The 19,839-nt window shown below is 42.4% G+C and overlaps 1 protein-coding gene across 2 annotated transcripts; it reads right to left on the reverse strand.

Moving 5' to 3' along the window:
• Positions 1-2,177: 2,177 nt before the first annotated feature.
• On the reverse strand, positions 2,178-19,166 carry EBAG9 (estrogen receptor binding site associated antigen 9). 2 transcript variants are annotated; one of them, XM_081874802.1, is made up of 7 exons: positions 18,909-19,161; positions 10,542-10,639; positions 8,356-8,434; positions 8,072-8,230; positions 6,960-7,067; positions 5,084-5,175; positions 2,178-2,683 (listed from the first exon to the last, which is right to left on the reverse strand). In XM_081874802.1, exons 2-7 carry the CDS (start codon positions 10,622-10,624, stop codon positions 2,563-2,565), a joined length of 642 nt encoding a protein of 213 aa, XP_081730928.1. In that variant the 5' UTR covers positions 10,625-10,639; positions 18,909-19,161; the 3' UTR covers positions 2,178-2,562. The 2 variants fall into 2 exon arrangements, with proteins under 2 accessions (XP_081730928.1, XP_081730927.1); XM_081874801.1 differs by lacking the exon at positions 10,542-10,639 and having other exon boundaries at positions 18,909-19,166.
• Positions 19,167-19,839: the final 673 nt, after the last annotated feature.

Raw genomic sequence — 19,839 nt, forward strand, 5'->3', positions numbered from 1 at the left:
AAGGACAACGTCTGCCTCTCCACATCTTCCCACAAAAGCCACTTTTATAAAACTTCATTTTTTCTTTTCTAAGAGACTGAGTGGGTCAAGTAAAGAGTGTAGCCAAACAACATTCCCTTAAAGCATGTAAGAAACAAATTCCACTGGTTTTGATTATTTTATATTCAGCAAATATTCATACACATCCTTCATGTACAAAACCCAGAGTTTAATTACCCAAGTAATATAACCACCAGGACAACAAAAAACAATAATCATTATATTGGCCAAGATATTATTCAGGGACCCTAGTCTATAGACTATTTACAACTGAAATCAATTCACTCTTTTGGGAAAATTATGTATTGGGGCTGTAAGATTTAACCTATTTAGTTGGTAGATAACTAAAGATTTGGGAACCAATTTAAATCTGAGGGCAAATTAACTGGGGGATAGACTGATTAAATGCATATTTTTAGGTGTTGCTGTAATAGAAATGAAAAAAAGGATTCTTTCAAAAAAATGCTGTGATCCAAATAAAATTGCTACTAAATCCCATTAATTACTGACAAATGCTTACATATTTCCTGTAATGGGTGACTATCCTCCTGGGAAAGGGAAAGGGAAAGGGAAAGGGAAAGGGAAAAGACCACTGGATGGTTAAGCCCAGTCAAAGGCGACTATGGGGTGTGGCACTCATCTCACTTTAAGGCTGAGTGAGCTGGCGTTTGTCCACAGCTTTCCGGGCCATGTGGCAAGCATGACTAAACTGCTTCTGGCACAACAGAACACCGTGATAGAAGCCAGATCACACAGAAATGCCATTTACTTTCCCACTGCAGCGGTACCTATTTATCTACTTGCACTCGTATGCTTTCAAACTGCTAGTTTGGCAGAAGCTGGGACAGAGCAATGGGAGCTCACCCCGTCATGCAGATTTGAACCACAAACCTTCTGATCAGCAGGCCCAAGAGGCTCAGTGGTTTATGCCACAGCGCCACCCGCATCCCTGCTTATACACTCCAACACATTTGATATGGAAGCCTACCTGAAAAATAGGGCCAGTGATACACATTAAAATCTAACATAGGAATCTTACCTCCATTTATCTACACGACAAAGGTAAAATGTAGGCTGGCCCTCAGCACAAGCACCAATGCCCCTATTTCATAAGTGGCAAGTTAAACATGGAATGATGAGTTCCTAAGCAAGCAACCTGGGAAAACAGGAGTCCATATAAGTTTTTCCAGCTGCCTTCAGCTTTGACAAACAGCCCAAGGATTGGCTCAGCATGCTAAATTAAGCGATACATACTAGAGCAATTCATTCCGGTGCAATCAACTGCCCATTTTTTCCTTAGTGAGGCCAGCTTCAAGTTGATCTGACAACTCAATATTTCCATGTGACACACTCTTCAAAGTTTTGGATGTTTGGCATAGATGCAATGACCCTTCATTACCAGGAAAGGAAAGGCTTCTTTGCATTTGGGCTGGAAGAAACCTGATCACCTTCTCACTATATAGAAGGGTCTGGAAACTTCTGTTTCAGTGTATCTGAAGAAGTGTGCATGCACACGAAAGCTCATACCAAGAACTGACTTAGTTGGTCTTTAAGGTGCTACTGGAAGGAATTTGTTTTGTTTTGACTATGGCAGACCAACACGGCTACCTATCTGTAACATGCATTGGAGTACAGTCCAGCTTTGTAGGTAGAGGAAAAGCCCATCTGCCTGCCGGGACTTACACAATTGCCTCGCCCCTGAGACTTCAGCATATCAAAGGAGTTTTGTGCCCTTAAAACTTGGATTTCAAAGTTCAGAAGCAGCCACTGATATATTAATATGCATAAGCAATGCCTAGATCACCACCCAAGCAGTTCTGGAATTTTTCATGAAAGCAGGCAGACACCTGTTGCCCATGTTTGGGAAGTAGAAGTTGCTATCTCAGCTTAACCTTCTAGCAGGGCTTTTATCTTGGGAGTTTAAAGATGCAAGAAAGCAAACATCACCATAGGTACATCGAACAAAGCAAGATAATAGCAACATCTTCTTTTTTGCCTGAAGTCATGGCTGGCCTTAAGTAAATTATCCTTCTATGTACGACACCGTCAGCTTAATTGGCTTCCCTAAAATTTATAATGAGGCACTTAGTACTGCAATAAAGGCAGGGTTTTGTGAAAACAAGCAGTGAAGCAACACATTCTTTAAAATTATTTAATTACACACCTTTCTCGTAATAAGCATAATAGACAATAGATTGCCATCATTCAATTATTTACACCCTTTTCCCTTTAGCTTCAAAACAGGCATTTGAAGAGTTTATGAAGTAGCAGCTCTTCTCGCAGTGGGAGTGCATGGGGATAGGGCTTCTGCAGGAAACACTGTCCCATCTTGATGGGATTAAATGGGATGATGTTGTCGTTGTTTGAACTGTCCAGTTGCTTTATGGAAGAACCAACCGTCTCTTCCAAGATGGCTTTAAAATAAGTAGTGAGCCGGAGTTCTAAAAATACTGAGATCAATACAAAATGATGAAGCTGAATTCTCTCCCCACTGCTGGCTCCGTGAGACCAAGGCAAATGTTGTTAGGACAGCTTCACACCAATTTTATTTTGTTCTTTCTTCATTAACCGCTGTGCTTCTTTCTCCATTTTCTTCCTTTGTTGCTCAGCTGCCCTTTTTTCCCTTTCTGCTATTTTCTGCTGCCTGCAATTTGACAAAAAAATAGAATTGCATCAATGGATGCAAAAGATGAAAATGACTTTCCATCTAATGGATGCAAATACTTTCCGTATACAGAAGGTGCACAAATACAGTGACACAGAATTAATGGCTGCCTGAGATGGGACCAATAGCAGCCTACCCACGGAATATAATCTACTTTCCAATACAATTTAGAGCTAAGCAGTGGAACATGTTAACCAACATAAGCTTGGTAAAACAGATGTGAACATTGTTTGAAGTAAAATTCACCCCTTCTCGTAGCAGTTGGGTAAGATTTCAGACCATGTATTTTGACTACTGCATGGGAAACCATCCATGGCCTTAACACTAATCCTCAAGAAAGTGAAATATAAGGAACGGTGATTATTCTTTAAGCAAGAATGGGAGAGGCTTGGATGTATACTGAGCCCTCTGGTGGCTAGGGAAGGTATTATTTTAAGGATTCAGTATTTCCAACAATTTAAACTATTCTTTGCCAAGTATAGGGTCGTACCTTGGTTCTCGAACGCCTTGTGACTCGAACGTTTTGGCTCCTGAACACCACAAACCCGGAAGTGTTTTGTGAACTTTTTGGAAGCCAAATGTCTGACGCCTTCTGATTGAGTACAGGAAGCTCCTGCAGCCAATCAGAAGCCATGCCTTGGTTTCTGAATGTTTTTGGAAGTTGAACAGACTTGAGAACCAAGGTACGACTCTGCTTGAGAACCAAGGTACGACTGTATATTATAACAACAACCTTTTCTGCTCATCTTTACAACTATACTTAAACAGAACTCATCAATGCTTTTCTACCAATCAGAATGGGATTTTGAATGAAGCACTGTCCAGTACGCTTCAACATTTTTTATCAGCGACTTAGATGAAGTGGAATCCTTAGCAAACACTGCAGATCCCGCCTTTCTTCCATCATGAAAGAAAGATGGTGTACATGTGGCTCCAATCCAGGCACAGCTTCTTGTGCCTTCAAACCACGCTATTTGGGTTCTTGTGCTGACTAAGTATGCAATAGGAAGGTATGGAGAAGCTGTCATTCATAAACTCTTAGCTGAGTTGGAACCTGAATATGGCCTTTTCTCCACTTTTTATTGATAAATAGTATTTTTTAAAAGTAAGTAAGCAAATAAAAGGGACTCCATTCAATATATTTCCACTGGTGTAATGAGACTTCTCCTCCTCCATGTGCACACCCCAAAATCTTCTCTAGAACGGCCCTCAAACATCTGGGGATGGGTGGGCGGAGTGAAGAGGAAGCCCCGCTGCATGCATGGAAGTCCATCATGCCAGCAGACCTGAAGCACTGGATATGGTCCATAATTTTTATCCTGATTTTAAACCAAATCTGCAAAAGTGGATTGCAGAAGAAAATAGAACCAAACAAAAAAAATGTTCAAATTAAGAGCAGAAAACAGCCTTAAACAGAAGCAATCAAATGCCTGGGTGAATAGAAAATTCTTGGCCTGGTGATTAAAGCTCTGGATATGTGACAAGTGAGCAGCACTGGGAACAGCATTCCAATATTAAATTCACGAAAGTGTTGGGGCTTTTCAAATTGCAATGATTTTACTGTTATGAATCTTCACAGTAATTGTATTGCCTCTTTATACTTGGGGTTTCTGTTTACAGTGGTACTTCTAGTTACGCACAATTCGTTCCGGAGGTTCATTCTTAACCTGAACTGTTCTTAACTAGAGGCATGCTTTCACTAATGGGGCCTCTTGCTGCTGATGCGCTGCTGGCACACGATTTCCGTTCTCATTTTCGGGCAAAGTTCTCAACTTGAGGCAACTTTTCCAGGTTAGCGGAGTTTGTAACCTGAGTTGTTGGTAACTCAAGGTACTGCTGCATTTTTTAATTCTCTTATATGAATGCTGTGCTCAGTACAGTGAAGAGCTTAGGTGACCTTAAACTTGCACACTCCCCACTCCCTCTGGTGAGCTACATTCATTTTCTACTCACCACAAGCCAATTTCAAACCCTGGTTTATGAAGCTTGTTGGTTTCTATGCCACAATTAAAATAAAACTACAGTTGAGGATTCATGTGTAATGAAACACCCGCTTGAACATGCTTCTGTTCAAAAACAAGCAACGGGTTGCATCCAGTGTTCTGTGCTAATCAGTCCACTGACGCAATTGTTGCATGCACTGAAATTCACTGTGCCAGCGAAAATGGCCCAATAGCGTCTAATAGCTCGTGACTGTATCAGAAAAGGGAAAGGAATCGGGGAGGAGCATACAAGCTGAAGGGTTCATTCATATAACAATGAACTACAGCTTAGTGTTACATGCAAACACGATTAAAAGTGCATGCTCCCTGAATCAATGCCTGCTAGTTAACAGCAAATATTTACAGTACAGCCAATTATAAGATTGTGCGAATTTACCTAAGAACCTCTTCTGCTTGCCAGGAGGCATCTTCTTCTTCTTCCCAAGCATTTCTGTTTTCCTGCCATGTCTCCAAGTCTCCCAGTTCTGGCTGGAAAAGGACAAGAATTCAACACACATCTATAGAGAGAGAGACTCAATCTGCTAAATCTCAGAAAACTATTATTCCACATTTGGGCTGTGTCATCCTATTTACAGTGGTACCTCTGGTTATGTACTTAATTCGTTCCGGAGGTCCGTTCTTAACTTGAAACTGTTCTTAACCTGAAGCACCACTTTAGCTAATGGGGCCTCCCGCTGCTGCTGCTGCGCCGCCGGAGCACGATTTCTGTTCTCATCCTGAAGCAAAGTTCTTAACCTGAAGCACTATTTCTGGGTTAGCAGAGTCTGTAACCTGAAGTGTATGTAACCTGAGGTACCACTGTATAGGAATGGAATCCTAGTTAGGCAACTGCAACTCTCCCACTCTCCACAGTACTTAATGAAGACAGTCATGTGTTGAATGAACTTCCAAAAACACAGAAGCATTTTCTGCTTTCTAGTGCTGGCCAAGACATTATTAATTCCTTATCTGTGCATACACCACTCTTCCATATTCCTGCCATACTAGATTGTAACATTCCCTTTGGGAACATCTGTCTAAAACTCCTGAAGTTTTTACTAGCAGACAAAGCAAACTATCACAGATGTCTCTGTCACGTCCTAGTTTTTATACACATGAAATCCTAAATTTATGTTAACGAAAGGTATGATATATAGGATTGGATCCAGAAAAGTTCCCAAGAAAGGGGGTTAGCACAAGGTGAGTTTTCTAGCTCCTCCTTCCTCAGCATCTTCCAAGGATTAGGGGAACCCTGCTGAATGGGGTGGGCTGCAGAACAGGGGGAAAAGGGGGAAAGGAAGAACTGCAGGAAGTCTTCAGAGAAGGTGCTTCCACCTGATTTTCCACAGTCCCCCTTTCACCCTCAGCTCCCCTGCTGAGCACAACACACCCTATTCAGCAGAGTTCCCTTGACACCCATGGGAGCCTTTTGGCAGGCTTGGGGGGTTGACAACCACTTCCTTTTATGGGCAATTGTCTAATGCATCGCATCCATTTCATGGGGGGTAGTGGAGAACCACCACATTTATCGATAGAGGGAACAAATGGATGCACTGGTTTAGTTCTTAATTTTGACAGATATACTTGTTGCATGTAAGGTCAGGCATGTCCAAAGTCCGTTTCAGGGGTCTAATCCAGACCGCCAGTCGGTTTAATCCAGCCCCTGTGGCAGTTTATTCCCTGAGGTAAAATCCAATAAAATGCTCAACAACTTCAAAGTTCAACACCTTTGGTTGGCCCTCACGCATGTTCACTTCATCAAATCTGGCCCTCTTTGAAAAAAGTTTTGATACCCCTGTAATAGAGGTTAAGGGGGAAGTGAATGAATTAAATCAATCCTACAGTTTGAAAGCTTGGGGAGCAGACTGGATCAACCAAAACTGTAGCGAGGCTAACATGCCACGGAGAACAAGAAGTAGGAAAGAAAGTGTACTGAGCCATGCCTGAAGCTACTCTACCACAAGCCACCAAAATAGCAGGTCAATGCTTGGAAGGGCGAGGCTTTGGCAGTTCAACCATTTTTATTTTGCAATTTAGCATGTCTTTTGTATTATGGGAGGTAGGAGTACAGGTAGGAGTGATATAATCAACAAGTTTCAAGATACACTCTTTAAAATGAAGTGCTGCCTTTGGAGATTTGGCATTGGAAAGTACCCTTAAGAGACATTCCAACAATACAACCTGCCTCTGAAAAAGCAAAAATAGTTACACATTCTTCTGAGAGAAAACATTATCTAAACACAGAAAGTGATCAGTACAGAGGAGATACTTACAGACTGATGAATAAAAGGAGTGTCTTGTGTAGCTGCTAATCTACTAGAAAATCCTGCACTGACATCCTGGTTCCCAAAACTTAAGGGTTCGCGTTTTTTAACAATAATCTGTAATATAACATTGGAGAGGAAAGAGAAAACATATCATAAATACCTTCATTATTAACAGAATGAATTGCAAGATTTTCAGCTCATTAACCTACTGTGGCCACAATGAATCATGCCTCATGACAATATGATATCTGACTACTTGACAATAAGGTACAGACTCACACCTGCACAACTGTGAATTGGAAGGAAACTCGCACACACGGGCATTCCCATACTTCCCAAACAATGAACCACTCTGCATGACCTTTAGACTTATGCTGCTCACTCTCCCTCCCAACCTCTTGCAGCCAAATGATCAGAAGCAGCGGCATCCAGTTTTAAAATACGGTTTCCCGTTATGTCCAAACTTTGGTAACGCTGCTTTACTTAAGCTCTAGTCAGCGAGAATTTAGCCAGGATTAAACCATGGTCTCAGATTTCAGTGTGTTTCCACTAACCAAAGTTAAACAAACTGGTGTTTCCCATGTTTGGGCAAAAACAGAGCCCTATGGCCTGTTTAAAAACTGAAAAGGTGCTTATGATTTCCTCTTTTTGCATACCCAGGAGGAGAAAAGGGACAAAACCAAAGCTTATGAAGGCTGGTACACTTCTGAACTGAGTCAACGCTGCTCTGGAAAGCTTAATTGCACCAACTCCCTTGGTATCATACTGTTGCCAGTAAACATACAAGCCAGTCACCTGATTACAAATGAAGTTCTAAGCTACAGAAAAGAGTAAGCTTCCTCTGAAGTCTCCAAAATTTGATACAAGCAGCAATAATGTAACTATCCATGCTGCTGTACTTGTAGCAACCCAGACTAGCCAGTTAAGAGATCAAGAGTAACACCTTTAATTTTGCATGTTATCCCTCTGCCACATACAACCATGTTGTTGCATTACAATACTAAAATGCCCCAGACCAGCTGATTCACACAAAGAAATTTCCTCTGCACCAAATACTAATAGGGACTACTTTATAAGATGTTACATAACGTTTGGTGTCACGCGTGCTTGAAACCTACTTTCTGTGTTTTCCTTATTGTTGGCGTCATGTCCTTAAAATAGTCAGGCTCCATTTCTTCCAAACCATTTTGCTGATTGGCCACATCGCCATTGCCACCTTCAATCTTCACGCTTGTAGGTGCATCTTCATCCCACGAAGTCCAGTCTTCTACTTCTGACTAAAGATGAAAACAGTGAGACTTCAGCTTTCTATTTGCAGCTTGACACTCATAAAAAACAATCTATATTTGACTGAGCCACTTGGAATTACTATTGTTCAATCACTGACATTAAAAGGTATTACCTGCTTTGGAACCAACGAGTAATCCACAGTAGTTGGTAGAGTTATTTGATCTCCACTAAGTTTTCGCCCTCTTCCAGTCCTGAAAAAGAAAGGCAAGGATCTTCTTAGTTCTGAAAACACGAACACTAAAAGCTATTAGTAAGGCTAAATATGTTAAAGAAAATTATTGAACGTAGCTAAGTGAAAATGTAGTGGATTGAAAAGGTTAGTAACTTTTGTGTGAACAAGCAAAGATTAATATCTGCTTTTGAAGACGTGCTGGTCTATATCTTTATCTTAATTTAGACCTCCCACTACTATCCTAGTTACTATAGATGTCTCTCAGCTGATGCAAGTAATTTCCTTCATAAGAATCAACATACCTGACTACTTCTTACCAAGGTACAGACTCCTGCTTGCACATCTGTGATTTGGAAGGGAACACATACACAGTGTGATGACATCTAGATAGTATGGACTACAATTCTCTTTGACTCCAACCATTGCACATGCTGGCTGGGGCTGATGGAGTTAGTGTCCGTACCATTAGGAGAGCATCTTATTGCCTCCCCCTGCTTTACAATATATAAAAAGAAGAGGTCACTTTCTTTTCTGATTGCTCTTCCTCCTGTGGAATCTGGCCATTAAAATCCTTGTGTTGGAACATTAACTGAAGTAGTAGCCTGTATAGTTTCTCTGTACCAAAACACAGGCACTGAAGTGTGTAAAGAACTTTGAACTTTGAAGAGAGAACTGTGCCTGGAAGACACAGCTTTCAGTCTTTAGTTCGATAAAGTCTTGCTAAATTTCTTGAATTATGCAGCCCAAATGGATGGAACAGTGTTTAACATTATTTATTGTATGTATGCTTCTCACTATTTATATTGGGGTGGAGGTGGTGAGTGAGTATAAACCCAGAGAGAATAATAAGGGAAGTTTGCCGGGAATGGGATCTATGCTGTAACTACCAAAATCTTCACAGGGACTGTACTTTTGTTTTCTAATTTTTAAGTAAAGTTTTAATATTTTCAAGGTTCAATCTTGAACCAAATTAAAGTTCATAGAACCACTACTGAATGAACACTACAGAAGCAACAAGCATACTTCTACATTAAAAAAAAAAGGAGTAGAGGGGTAGCTTAGTCGGTAGCATGAGACTCCTAATCTCAGCGCCATGGGTTCAAACTCCACTTTGGGTGAAAGATTCCTGAATTCCGGAAAGGTGGACTAGATGATCCTTGTGGTCCCTTCCAATGCTATGATTCTATCTGCATGCCTCAATTTGTCCATGGGTTTTTTTTGGCTGGGGGGGGGGCAGGGTTGAGTAACAGATAAAGATTAATTGGCACCTTAGACCAGTGTAATTACTGCTGCAAAGACTTTCTGAAATTGTTTCTATTTGATGTTTATTTACAGTATTATCTAGCTATGTTTATTCATCAAGAGGAAAAATATTGAGTATGCAGATAACAAACAAACAAATATTGAGGACAGAAAATCCAGTCACATGAATACAAGATCTAGTTTGCTCTGGTAAGACCCACTCCTGAAAAGTATTGTGACACCTACTGCTCCCTGGAACTGCTTGACTTTGTCCCTAACAAAGAATGAAAGACTTTTTACCCTTCTCTCTGTACTCAGGATTTTATCTACTTAATTAATTCCTCCAAAGGAGCCTAGGGCAGTAATGCAGATATGTCAGCTAATTAAAATGACCTCATCATGCATTCAAAGGTGTAGATTCTGGCCCACAAACACTAATGCCACAATAAGTGGCTTAAGGTGTCCCAGCAGTCTCTGTTGCTTTTGCAGTATAGCACTTCCTTTTTCCAAAGAAATGTTTACATTGTTAGCTTCTATGTTGCTAAAAGTGTGGTTTCAAACCAGAAAAAAAATTGTTCAACATTTCCAGGTACTCCAGAAGTTCCAGAAAAAGTTATATAGATGACATGAAAAAGAAGAGGTGAAAGTAGGTGCTTTAAAACAACTGTCATGGCTATTTCTTAGCAGTCCAAATAAGGAATAAAATGATATATATATATATTTTACAACTCTTTTAGGTACAACTCATTTAAACGTGTAACCATGCAAATTAAGGTAGAGCTTTACACAGCCTGAAATTAAATAAGAAAACAAAGTTCTTCACAAATGAAGAGGGGAAAAACCTTACAATTAAACCAAAATCACATGCAAGAGAAGCTATTTACCTGCATATTAAGCGCTTAAAAAAAGACAGTACTGCTGCCAGGCATGTACAAATTTTAAAAAGACGGAACTGTGTAATGGCCATGGTGAAAGTCTTCACCTGCAAAAGAATTAATACAATTATGCTGACATGTATTACACAACTTTTTACTACCTTATGGATGCAGGAACAAAGCCAGCACATTCCCATTCGCTAAACCACTCTTTGGCTGTAACATCCAAACTAGGCCTAACCAGCCCTTCTATGTTTATGCTCACTGAATTCATGAGTTTACATATTTTTTTCAGACCACCTTCAAGTCTTGCTTTTTTACCAAGGAAAGCAGATATTAAGAAGCCAAACTATAAGCAGCCTCTTGAATTTATCAGGTCCAGGGGAGAGGCGGGTTGTCTAAACTGCCTTTGCACTTCACTCCCTAAGCCCCACAAAGATAATTTGGAATCAGACACTTAAATAGTCCAAATAAAAATGGAAAAACTATAATTCAAGTTTGTGGTTCTCTTCTTTATCAAGTTCCACAAATGGTTTCCAGTAACTGCAGCATCAGGGCATTCAACTTACTATTAATTTTTAAAATCACAAAAAATTACTAGCCTGCCTGCCCATACAAACCTATGTTACTAACTTCTGACACATTAACAGCCTGAAGTGAACAAAAGAACCACCTCTCTGCCTCAACCAAATATTCCCTGCATGGAAGCAATTCTTACTTGCCATAGTTTATCAACTGAGTGACTATTCAAGTGAGTTTCTACTGCACTTCAACAGGGCTTCACAAGAAGCTAATCTGAATTTTTTAAAAGAAGTTTATACTAATTAATGAAAAGTCAATCACACACTCTGTTTTTCACTTGATTTCATTAATGCAATGAATAGTATTTTGGATCTTTTTATGTCTCATTCACAGACAGACTTAAACTGGAAAATACAAATATGAACTTTCTCCTGTACTCCCACTCTGTAAACATACAGCCCATAATGCTTACCATTCTGGCAGAGTTTATTACAGTTCAGAACAGTCAGTGTTACCATGAAGTCAGTTAACCCTACATTTTCTCATGATATGCAACACTAAGCCTGCAATCCTGTACATATTCACCTGTGAATAACCATCAAGGAATTCTTTCAGACAGAGAAAAATAATTCTCAGACAATAACTATCACCATTTCAGCTTCAACAGTGCAATTTTGTGAAATAATTGAGAGTCCTACAACTCAAAATCTATTCTATTATACAGAAACTACTTTATAGTTCTCCCAGGAGCTTTACAGCATATTTGGAATTTTGTTATCTAACAAGGTCTTGTCTGTATGTCACAATGCCTAAGATTTTTTATTCTTACAAACTGTATATAGGAATTGCATTTTATGACCACAAATAACTTTATTAAGACAGCATGAGGTTGAAGCATATCCTCATATCCCATAATATATCATAAGTGTACTGTAAATGGCAAGAAGAATAGAAGAGTAAATAACATGATGGAAGGCAATAGTGGCAGGCGGGCAATCCTGTCCTGTTACTTCATTTAGGAGGGAAAGGTGCTTCATCATTCAAAAAAAGGGGGGGGGGGGGCGGGAAGCTCTTAATGCTCAGCAGCAACTGATACTCCAGTGGCTTATCTACCTGTGGAAACTTCTGGAATTGGCACAGCAACGAAGTTTCTGAAGACATTTCAAAATATTTAAGTGTACTGTGAGATTGCCAACATTTCTTCCCCTTGGATGGTCAACCCTCTTTTTTCAGCCAAGTGTATAAAGCTGAATTCACACAAGTTAAATAGTTGTAACTCAACTGTGTGAGGCTTTATAAAGGTCAGTAAGAAAAATGTACAAATAAGCTAACTATGCACATATCAGGTGTATCAGGACAAATAACCCCTCCAAAAAGATATATGTAGATTCGAAGATCTAGGTTCTCCTGGACTGGAGTTAATGTATAAAATGAACAGAAACCAATCAATGTTAAAAGCATTATTTCATTCACTTCAACTAAGTATGCTTGTATTATTATATTTACTTCAACTAAGCATGCCTAGGTTTGCAGGCCAAGATGGAGGAGTAATTTTCCATGAGAAAGAAAAAAAGTTTATCTTCACACTCCTTCCCAATTTGACACCAACTCGGAACCGAGGTGGGGGGATATAACCCTATAGTAACACAGTTACCTCAATAAGCAAAGGGTTCACATACACCTAAGAGGATGGAAACAGAAGTGGTAAGTTAGGTGATCTGTATTTTCTCAGGGATAAATTCTGTATCTATTAGTAACTGATGTTGAAGCAATACCCTGAAAATCACAAGGATTCAAATGCATTCTGCAAAGTTAACAAGCATGCAACTGTTAAATGCCATGAAAATAATCTCTCTCAACCAACAGCTCCAACCAGTTACAGCAACCAGATAAGAGTGGCATTATAAAATAAGAACATAAATTTAGAACAATCAGACACTCATGATGCTCCTCCCCCCTAGCCGCCCGCCAACGTACACTGCAATGAACTAGTAAATAATAGTACTAACTTAAGTTCTGGAGCTAGCATTTCTCAGAGTATGTAAAAAAGGGCTGAAAATACAGTATCTGTCTCTGAAAATGTCCTTCTACCTTCTTCCACAACTTAAAGACCCTCCACTGCAAGGAGGTAGTCCTACCATGTACCTTAAGCATATCTCAGATTCAGTGAGCCCCTGTCATTGAATCGTAGCTCCCAAGAGAACATCTGGCTGCTACCCAGAAGGTTAATGGTTTGAGCTCACCCAGAGACAGCTGTGGGCAGGACTCCTGCATTGCAGGGGGTTGAATTGTAAGTTGAGTCTGTTCCAGCTTACAATTCTATGATTTTATGTCCACCAGTCTCATTTCTTCATCTTCTTCTTCATCATCATCTTCTACCTTCTTAGTCTACTTTCCTGGATTGTTCTGAAGTGTAAATGGCCCATAACTCTCTGCACGAGTCCTCACAAGCCATACCTCAGGCATATAAGAAAAGTTCATCTTGGTTGCCAAAGCAACACACAGTTAGTGAATTCTCTCCAGCCTACTCACTTTTCTCCCTTCAGTTAAAACTGGTCTTTTGGCCTATAGTGTTTGCCATCCTTTTGGACTTCCCTTTGTCATCTCAGAAGCCATGGGTAATCCAATACAACCTCTTTTAACTTTGTCTGATGTAGGTTGTTTAGAGAGCTAGACTATATGGTGGCCACGTTTGTTGATGACACCAAATTAAATGGGATGATGAAATGAAAAGGGATAATAAAGAGTTCCAAATAAAGAGTTGAATGGGTACTAAAAGAGAAAATGGTGTTTAGTTAAGCAGGAAGTGATGCACACTGGGGAAGAAAATCCTAGTTTCATATATACAATGACGGGGCCTGATCTAGTGGCTACTACTCTGGCAAGCAATCTTGAAGTCATGTTGAATAGCTCAATGCAAACATCAATCCTGCATTATGAAAATGGCAAAATCCATGCTGGAAATGAACAGGAAAAGTATTAAAATAAAAAGACCAATACTATAATGGCCTTATACAAATCTATGATCAAACTTCATATGGAATACTGTGCACAGTTCCAGTCACTGCATCTTGCTGAGGTGGAAAAGAAAGAGAAAGACAACCAAAATTAGCAGGGGCCTGAAGCTAATCCTCTAACAAGTGAAGGATGCAATGGTTGGAGCTTTTTCATTTAGAGAAAAGGTAAATAAAGGAAGGATATGATAAGAGGTTTGCAAGTTATGCCATTGTCCCAGTAAACAGATAATGGTAAAGGTAAAGGGACCCCTGACCATTAGGTCCAGTCATGACCAACTCTGGGGTTGCGGCGCTCATCTCGCTTTACTGGCCGAGGGAGCCGGTGTACAGCTTCCGGGTCATGTGGCCAGCATGACTAAGCCGCTTCTGGCGAACCAGAGCAGTGCACGGAAACACCGTTTACCTTCCCGCTGGAGCGGTACCTATTTATCTACTTGCACTTTGACGTGCTTTTGAACTGCTAGCTTGGCAGGAGCAGGGACCGAGCAATGGGAGCTCACCCCGTTGCGGGGATTCGAACAGCCGACCTTCTGATCGGCAAGTCCTAGGCTCTGTGGTTTAAACCACAGCGCCACCCGCATAGGAGACCCTCAAATTATAGGCATTGCCCCTACTTTCTGCCTGTCCTTGTTATCTGGTTTACCCCATTTAGCTATACAGGTACAGGAATTCTTCTTTAGCACTATAGTACTTAATTTGTTCAGAGCAAGGGACAGCCCTTGTCAATTAAGAGAAAATATGGTTCATAACCCCTCATTTTCATAAGGGAGTAAAGGTAAAAGACCCCTGGATGGCTAAGTCCAGTCGAAATTGACTGTGGGGTACTGTACGTGGACAACTGTATTATCCCCATTAGCCACTCTTCCAGATAGCTTGGAAATTCATCTAAGGGCCAAAAGGTGTTTTGCTTTTTCAAAGTGACAAAATATATAGATTGAATATAGCAAACCCTTATTTTTTTCAATACAAGTAGTAATCATGACTACATACTATAACGTATACTAGGTATATGAACATCTCTTGTGGATTTTCGTGGGTGCAAAAAAACCCCCCAAATTGTCACAAATGTCAACTCGTACTGCTCAAAAAATGGCTATTCCTCAAACAGCAATTCCCACCCATGTCCAGCATTCTTAATGTGTCACAACCAGAGTGAGTCAAATGTATAAAGTAGAAGCTTTGCCTTTTACAGTGGTGCCCCGCAAGACGAATGCCTCGCTAAACGAAAAACCCGCAAGACGAAAGGGTTTTCCGATTTTTAGCGGCTTCGCAAGACGAATTTCCCTATGGGCTTGCTTCGCAAGACGAAAGCCCATAGGGAAATCTCCGGGGACAGCGGGGAAGCGCAGCGCGCCTTCTCCTCTGTTCCTGGACCTGTCCTGAAGGCTTGCGGTGGGAGGTCCGGGAACAGAGGAGAAGGCGCGCAGCGCTTCTCCTCTGTTCCCGGGGCTTGCGGTGGGAGGAGGGTTTTTCCTCCGCACCGCCAACATTCAGAACAGCATTCTGAATGTTGGCGGTGGGGAGGAAAGCCCTCCTCCCACCGCAAGCCTTCAGGACAGGTCCGGGAACAGAGGGGAAGGCGGCAGCGCTTCTCCTCTGTTCCCGGACCTGTCTTGAAGACTTGCGGTTGGAGGAAGGTTTTCCTCCCCACCGCCAACATTCAGAAGGCTGTTCTGAAGGCTGGCAGTGGGAAGAAAAGCCCTTCTCCCCCGCCAGCCTTCAGAAGAGTTCCCCGCAGAAGAGTTCTCCAAGCTGCGGATAGCAGCCTGCTGCCCCTATCCGCAGCTTGGAGAGCCCTGTGGGGAAGTCCTGCAGGGCTCCCCAAGCTGCGAATGTCTGCCCCGCGCGAGGGGCGCTCTGAAGCAGAGCGCCCCTCGTGCGGGGCAGCAGCCTGCTATCCGCAGCTTGGAGAGCCCTGCGGGGAAGTCCTGCAGGGCTCCCCAAGCTGCGAATGTCTGCCCCGCGCGAGGGGCGCTCTGCTTCAGAGCGCCCCTCGCGCCGGGCAGCAGGCTGCTATCCGCAGCCTAGGCAGCCCTGCAGGAACTCTTCTGAAGGCTGGCAGTGGGAGAAGGGCTTTTCTTCCCACCGCCAGCCTTCAGAAGGCTGTTCTGAAGGCTGGCGGTGGGGAGAAAAGTCCTTCTCCCCCCGCCAGCCCTCAGAAGAGGTCCGGGGACAGACTGTCCCCGGACCTGGTCTGAAGGCGGTCTCCCTAGGAACGCATTAATTGATTTTCAATGCATTCCTATGGGAAACCGTGCTTCGCAAGACGAAAAACTCGCAAGAAGAAAAAACTTGCGGAACGAATTAATTTCGTCTTGCGAGGCACCACTGTAAATGTTAACGGTGTAACGTTCAAGTTGTTCAATTTAAATGGAATCTAAAATATATGAGCCTGTATTTAAAACAAAAAATCTGGTAGCCACAATTACCAAGACTCATGAGTAATAGCCAGTTTCTCTTCCAACCAACATCAAATTCCATTGAGCTCACTGGGACTTGCTTCCCAGTAAACATGCACATGTTTGGGTTGCAAATATTTCTAGAAACAAAGAGTTAAGACTTGCAACAAAGTAACTGTAATGCTTATCCTAAAATTTTAACTGCCGATATGACATGCCCATGACTTTAGTGTCAATCTCATAACTCAAACTTATTTAGAATAGAACAATAAACTATACAGCTTGAGGTGCTATTATGAATCAAATCTAGGGAAACAGGTATGCAGTAAAGACATCTGGACAGTTGAACATGGAGTTTTTCTCCTCAAATACTAGGTCAATACAACAGTTTACAGTGAGTGACCCCTTCCTTGACCAGCTTAAGCATGCTGGACTTGTCTGAAGTTTCATCCAGTATAACATGCATTAAATACAGCCAAGGAGCTTTTCTTTGCATCTCACATGATCAAGGTCATTTCTCCCTATCTCTAGATATAGTTCTCATAATTTGTGATAACAGAAGTAAGTTCAGTATTTCTTTGAAGAAAAAGGCAATCTCACAAGTGATGCATGTAGATAGGAACAGTAAAAGTTCAAAAGAACAAGAGGAACTATAACTTTTATCTAGTGATGTACGTCCCCTAATGCTTGAAGTTTTATTTAGCTGCACATGTCAGAGGGCACCCCAAACTTTTTTTAAAAGGTGGGCTTTGGTTCCAAGTGGGAAGCACTGTTTTATAAAGAACTACAGTGCTACCTCAGGTTAATAACTTAATTCGTTCTGAAGGTTCGTTCTTAACCTGAAACTGTTCTTAACCTGAGATACCACTTTAGCTAATGCGGCCTCCCACTGCTGCCGTGCGATTTCTGTTCTCATCCTGAAGCATCTGTAACCCAAGGTACCACTGTACAACTATCACTAGTATTTATAGTACCTAGTTTAGAGCAGCTTCCAACTTTTACTCAACTCATTCCCACAAAAGGAAAACCAAGCTTATCAATTGAGCTTCGAAACGAGGTTATGGCCTTTGACTCAACTACAGATGCTAATTACAGTAACTAACCGGTGCCAGGATGTTTACCATAAACACCGCTAGATTGCTGCAACCGTGTTTTCCACACGTTTACACTTTACTGCCATTATCCCTGCCTGTATTCCTTCCAGTTTCATTTCCCCACTGACCTCAGGAACTAACATATTGAATGTGTCTTGAATCTATCAAGAGGCTTTTAACCCAAGGTTGGATGGACATGTGTCGGGGATTCTTCAGTCACGATTCCTGCATGGCTTTGCCTAAATTTAAACCCCACTGGCCTACTACCCTTAGCATCGCAAGACTGTCATGAGAGTGCTTGGACTAAAATTGTCAACCAAAAGCATTACTTTTCTGGTTCATCACCACAACAGTTACTAACACTGGGCTTCAGCGAAGCAAATAATTTAATTAGACAGCGCCTGTATGATATCGAGCGAGAGAATAATTTGGCCACAATAAGGACATATTGTCCATGGTATGATTATTTTCCACCTAGTCATCTTGACACTTTGGCACCCTATCTGCAAAATTTAACAATTCCAAAGTACAGACGTGCTTTCACTTTTGCAGGATTGAATATACTGCCTTCGGCTGGACTTCAGGGTCAATTTCAAAAAATTCCACCAGAAAAACAGTTATGTCCATGTGGAGATGGCAGTATTGCATCAGTTACTCATGTGCTTCTGGCTTGCACTCCTTATAAAGATTTTATTATTGTCCATGCCGAGTCACTCAGTCACTGCTACTCTGTCCTTCCTTTAAGCACATCGAGATGATCAGGTGACAGAAAAACTGCAAGGTTTTTAGTGGGGGCAATTAGAATAAGATCTATTATTTGATTATTGATGTAAACCCCCAAAATGCATTTTCTATAGCTAAGTTTCTACCTCTGTCTTCAGTACATTTTATTTTATTGCTATGGCTAGTAGCTGATGCAAATAAAGATTATTCTTTTCCGCCTCTCTCTTCCCCTCATAAAGCAAAAAGCACATGCCCGAATAAAACTCCCTTTTTTTGCAAAAGGGGTGCCGCAGAACACCTCCCGCTGGCTTTCCGCAACAAGGCTGCGACTCTTACATTACAAGGTGAGAAGGGGGAAAGAACACCTTTTGGGGCTTCCCTGGTTAGCTGAGCTCGGCAGAGGGGAAGCGGGTGTCTGGCAAGTTGGAACTCCTCGCTCCGGCGGAAGAGCCGCCACTGGGAAGCGGGGGGAGAACCGCGGCTGGCCAACCAGCGGCCGCCCCATCAGGGCCGGCAGGCGGGCCGAGGGAGGGACGGGGCCCGCCTGCTTCCTCTCCGAGCCGGGGAAGCAGCTGCCCAGCTCACCCCCCGGGACGAGGCGCCTCCCCGGCGCCCGCTCACCTTGTCCAGCGCCAAGCGGGAGAAGAGGCGACACGACGGCGGCGGCGCGAGCCGAGGGGGAGCCGCTTCCCTCGGCGCCCGCCGGCTCCCTTCATTCAAGGGCGGACGCGGCCTCCCGCTCAGACGTGGCCGTTGCCGCCGCTGCTGATGCTGCTGCTGCCGCCGCCGCTGCTGCCATCGCTTGCTTCCCTCCTAGGCCGCGGCCGCCAGCCCGGCCTTGCTGTTACCTGGGAGACCCGCTCGCGAGCTCGGACCCGCCTCTTCCGGCCGCGCCCCGCCGCTCTCGGCCAACCAGGCGCAGGATAGGGGGGGGGGAGGAAGACAGGAAGCGGAAAAGGCGTTTTGCGCAAGCGCCTCAGTGTGTGCTTGTCTCCGCCTTCCGAGGCGTCATCTCGCGCTTTGGCCCGAGGAAGGCGCGCGGGGGGGGGGAGGAGAGATGGGCGGGGCTTTAAAATGAGAGGCATGCAGAGCCAAAAGAAAATTAACTGTCAGGCTGACAGAAAAATGTTTATTTGTAATTCCCTTCAGAATTTTAAAAACATGGGGGGGGGACTCGGATGGCTTTAAAACTGACACAAATTATTACTTATATACACGTAGGCATTCGTTTGGGACGTGGCACGTTATTCTTTTATGATGTATTCTGTGTTCTCATTTTGTATTTTGTTGTTGCAAACCGCTCTGTGATCTTGAAATGAAGGGCTGTACACAAACTTAAATAATTAATAATAATAATAAACAAGAAGTGAGAAGTTACATGTCATTTAAATGTTATCCCAGCCATGTGGGTACCAGCAACTGCTGTTGCAAATGGCCCATTCTGGTGCTGTTTGAAATCCATGTATAGAAAAATAGTTTTGGCCGCTCCTGCCAGGAAATACATCATAGAATTGGAAGGGACCACGATGATCCTCTAGTCCAAACCCCTTCC

Source organism: Podarcis erhardii (assembly GCF_964252035.2).
Source record: "Podarcis erhardii genome assembly, chromosome: 8".
Lineage (NCBI taxonomy): Eukaryota > Metazoa > Chordata > Lepidosauria > Squamata > Lacertidae > Podarcis > Podarcis erhardii.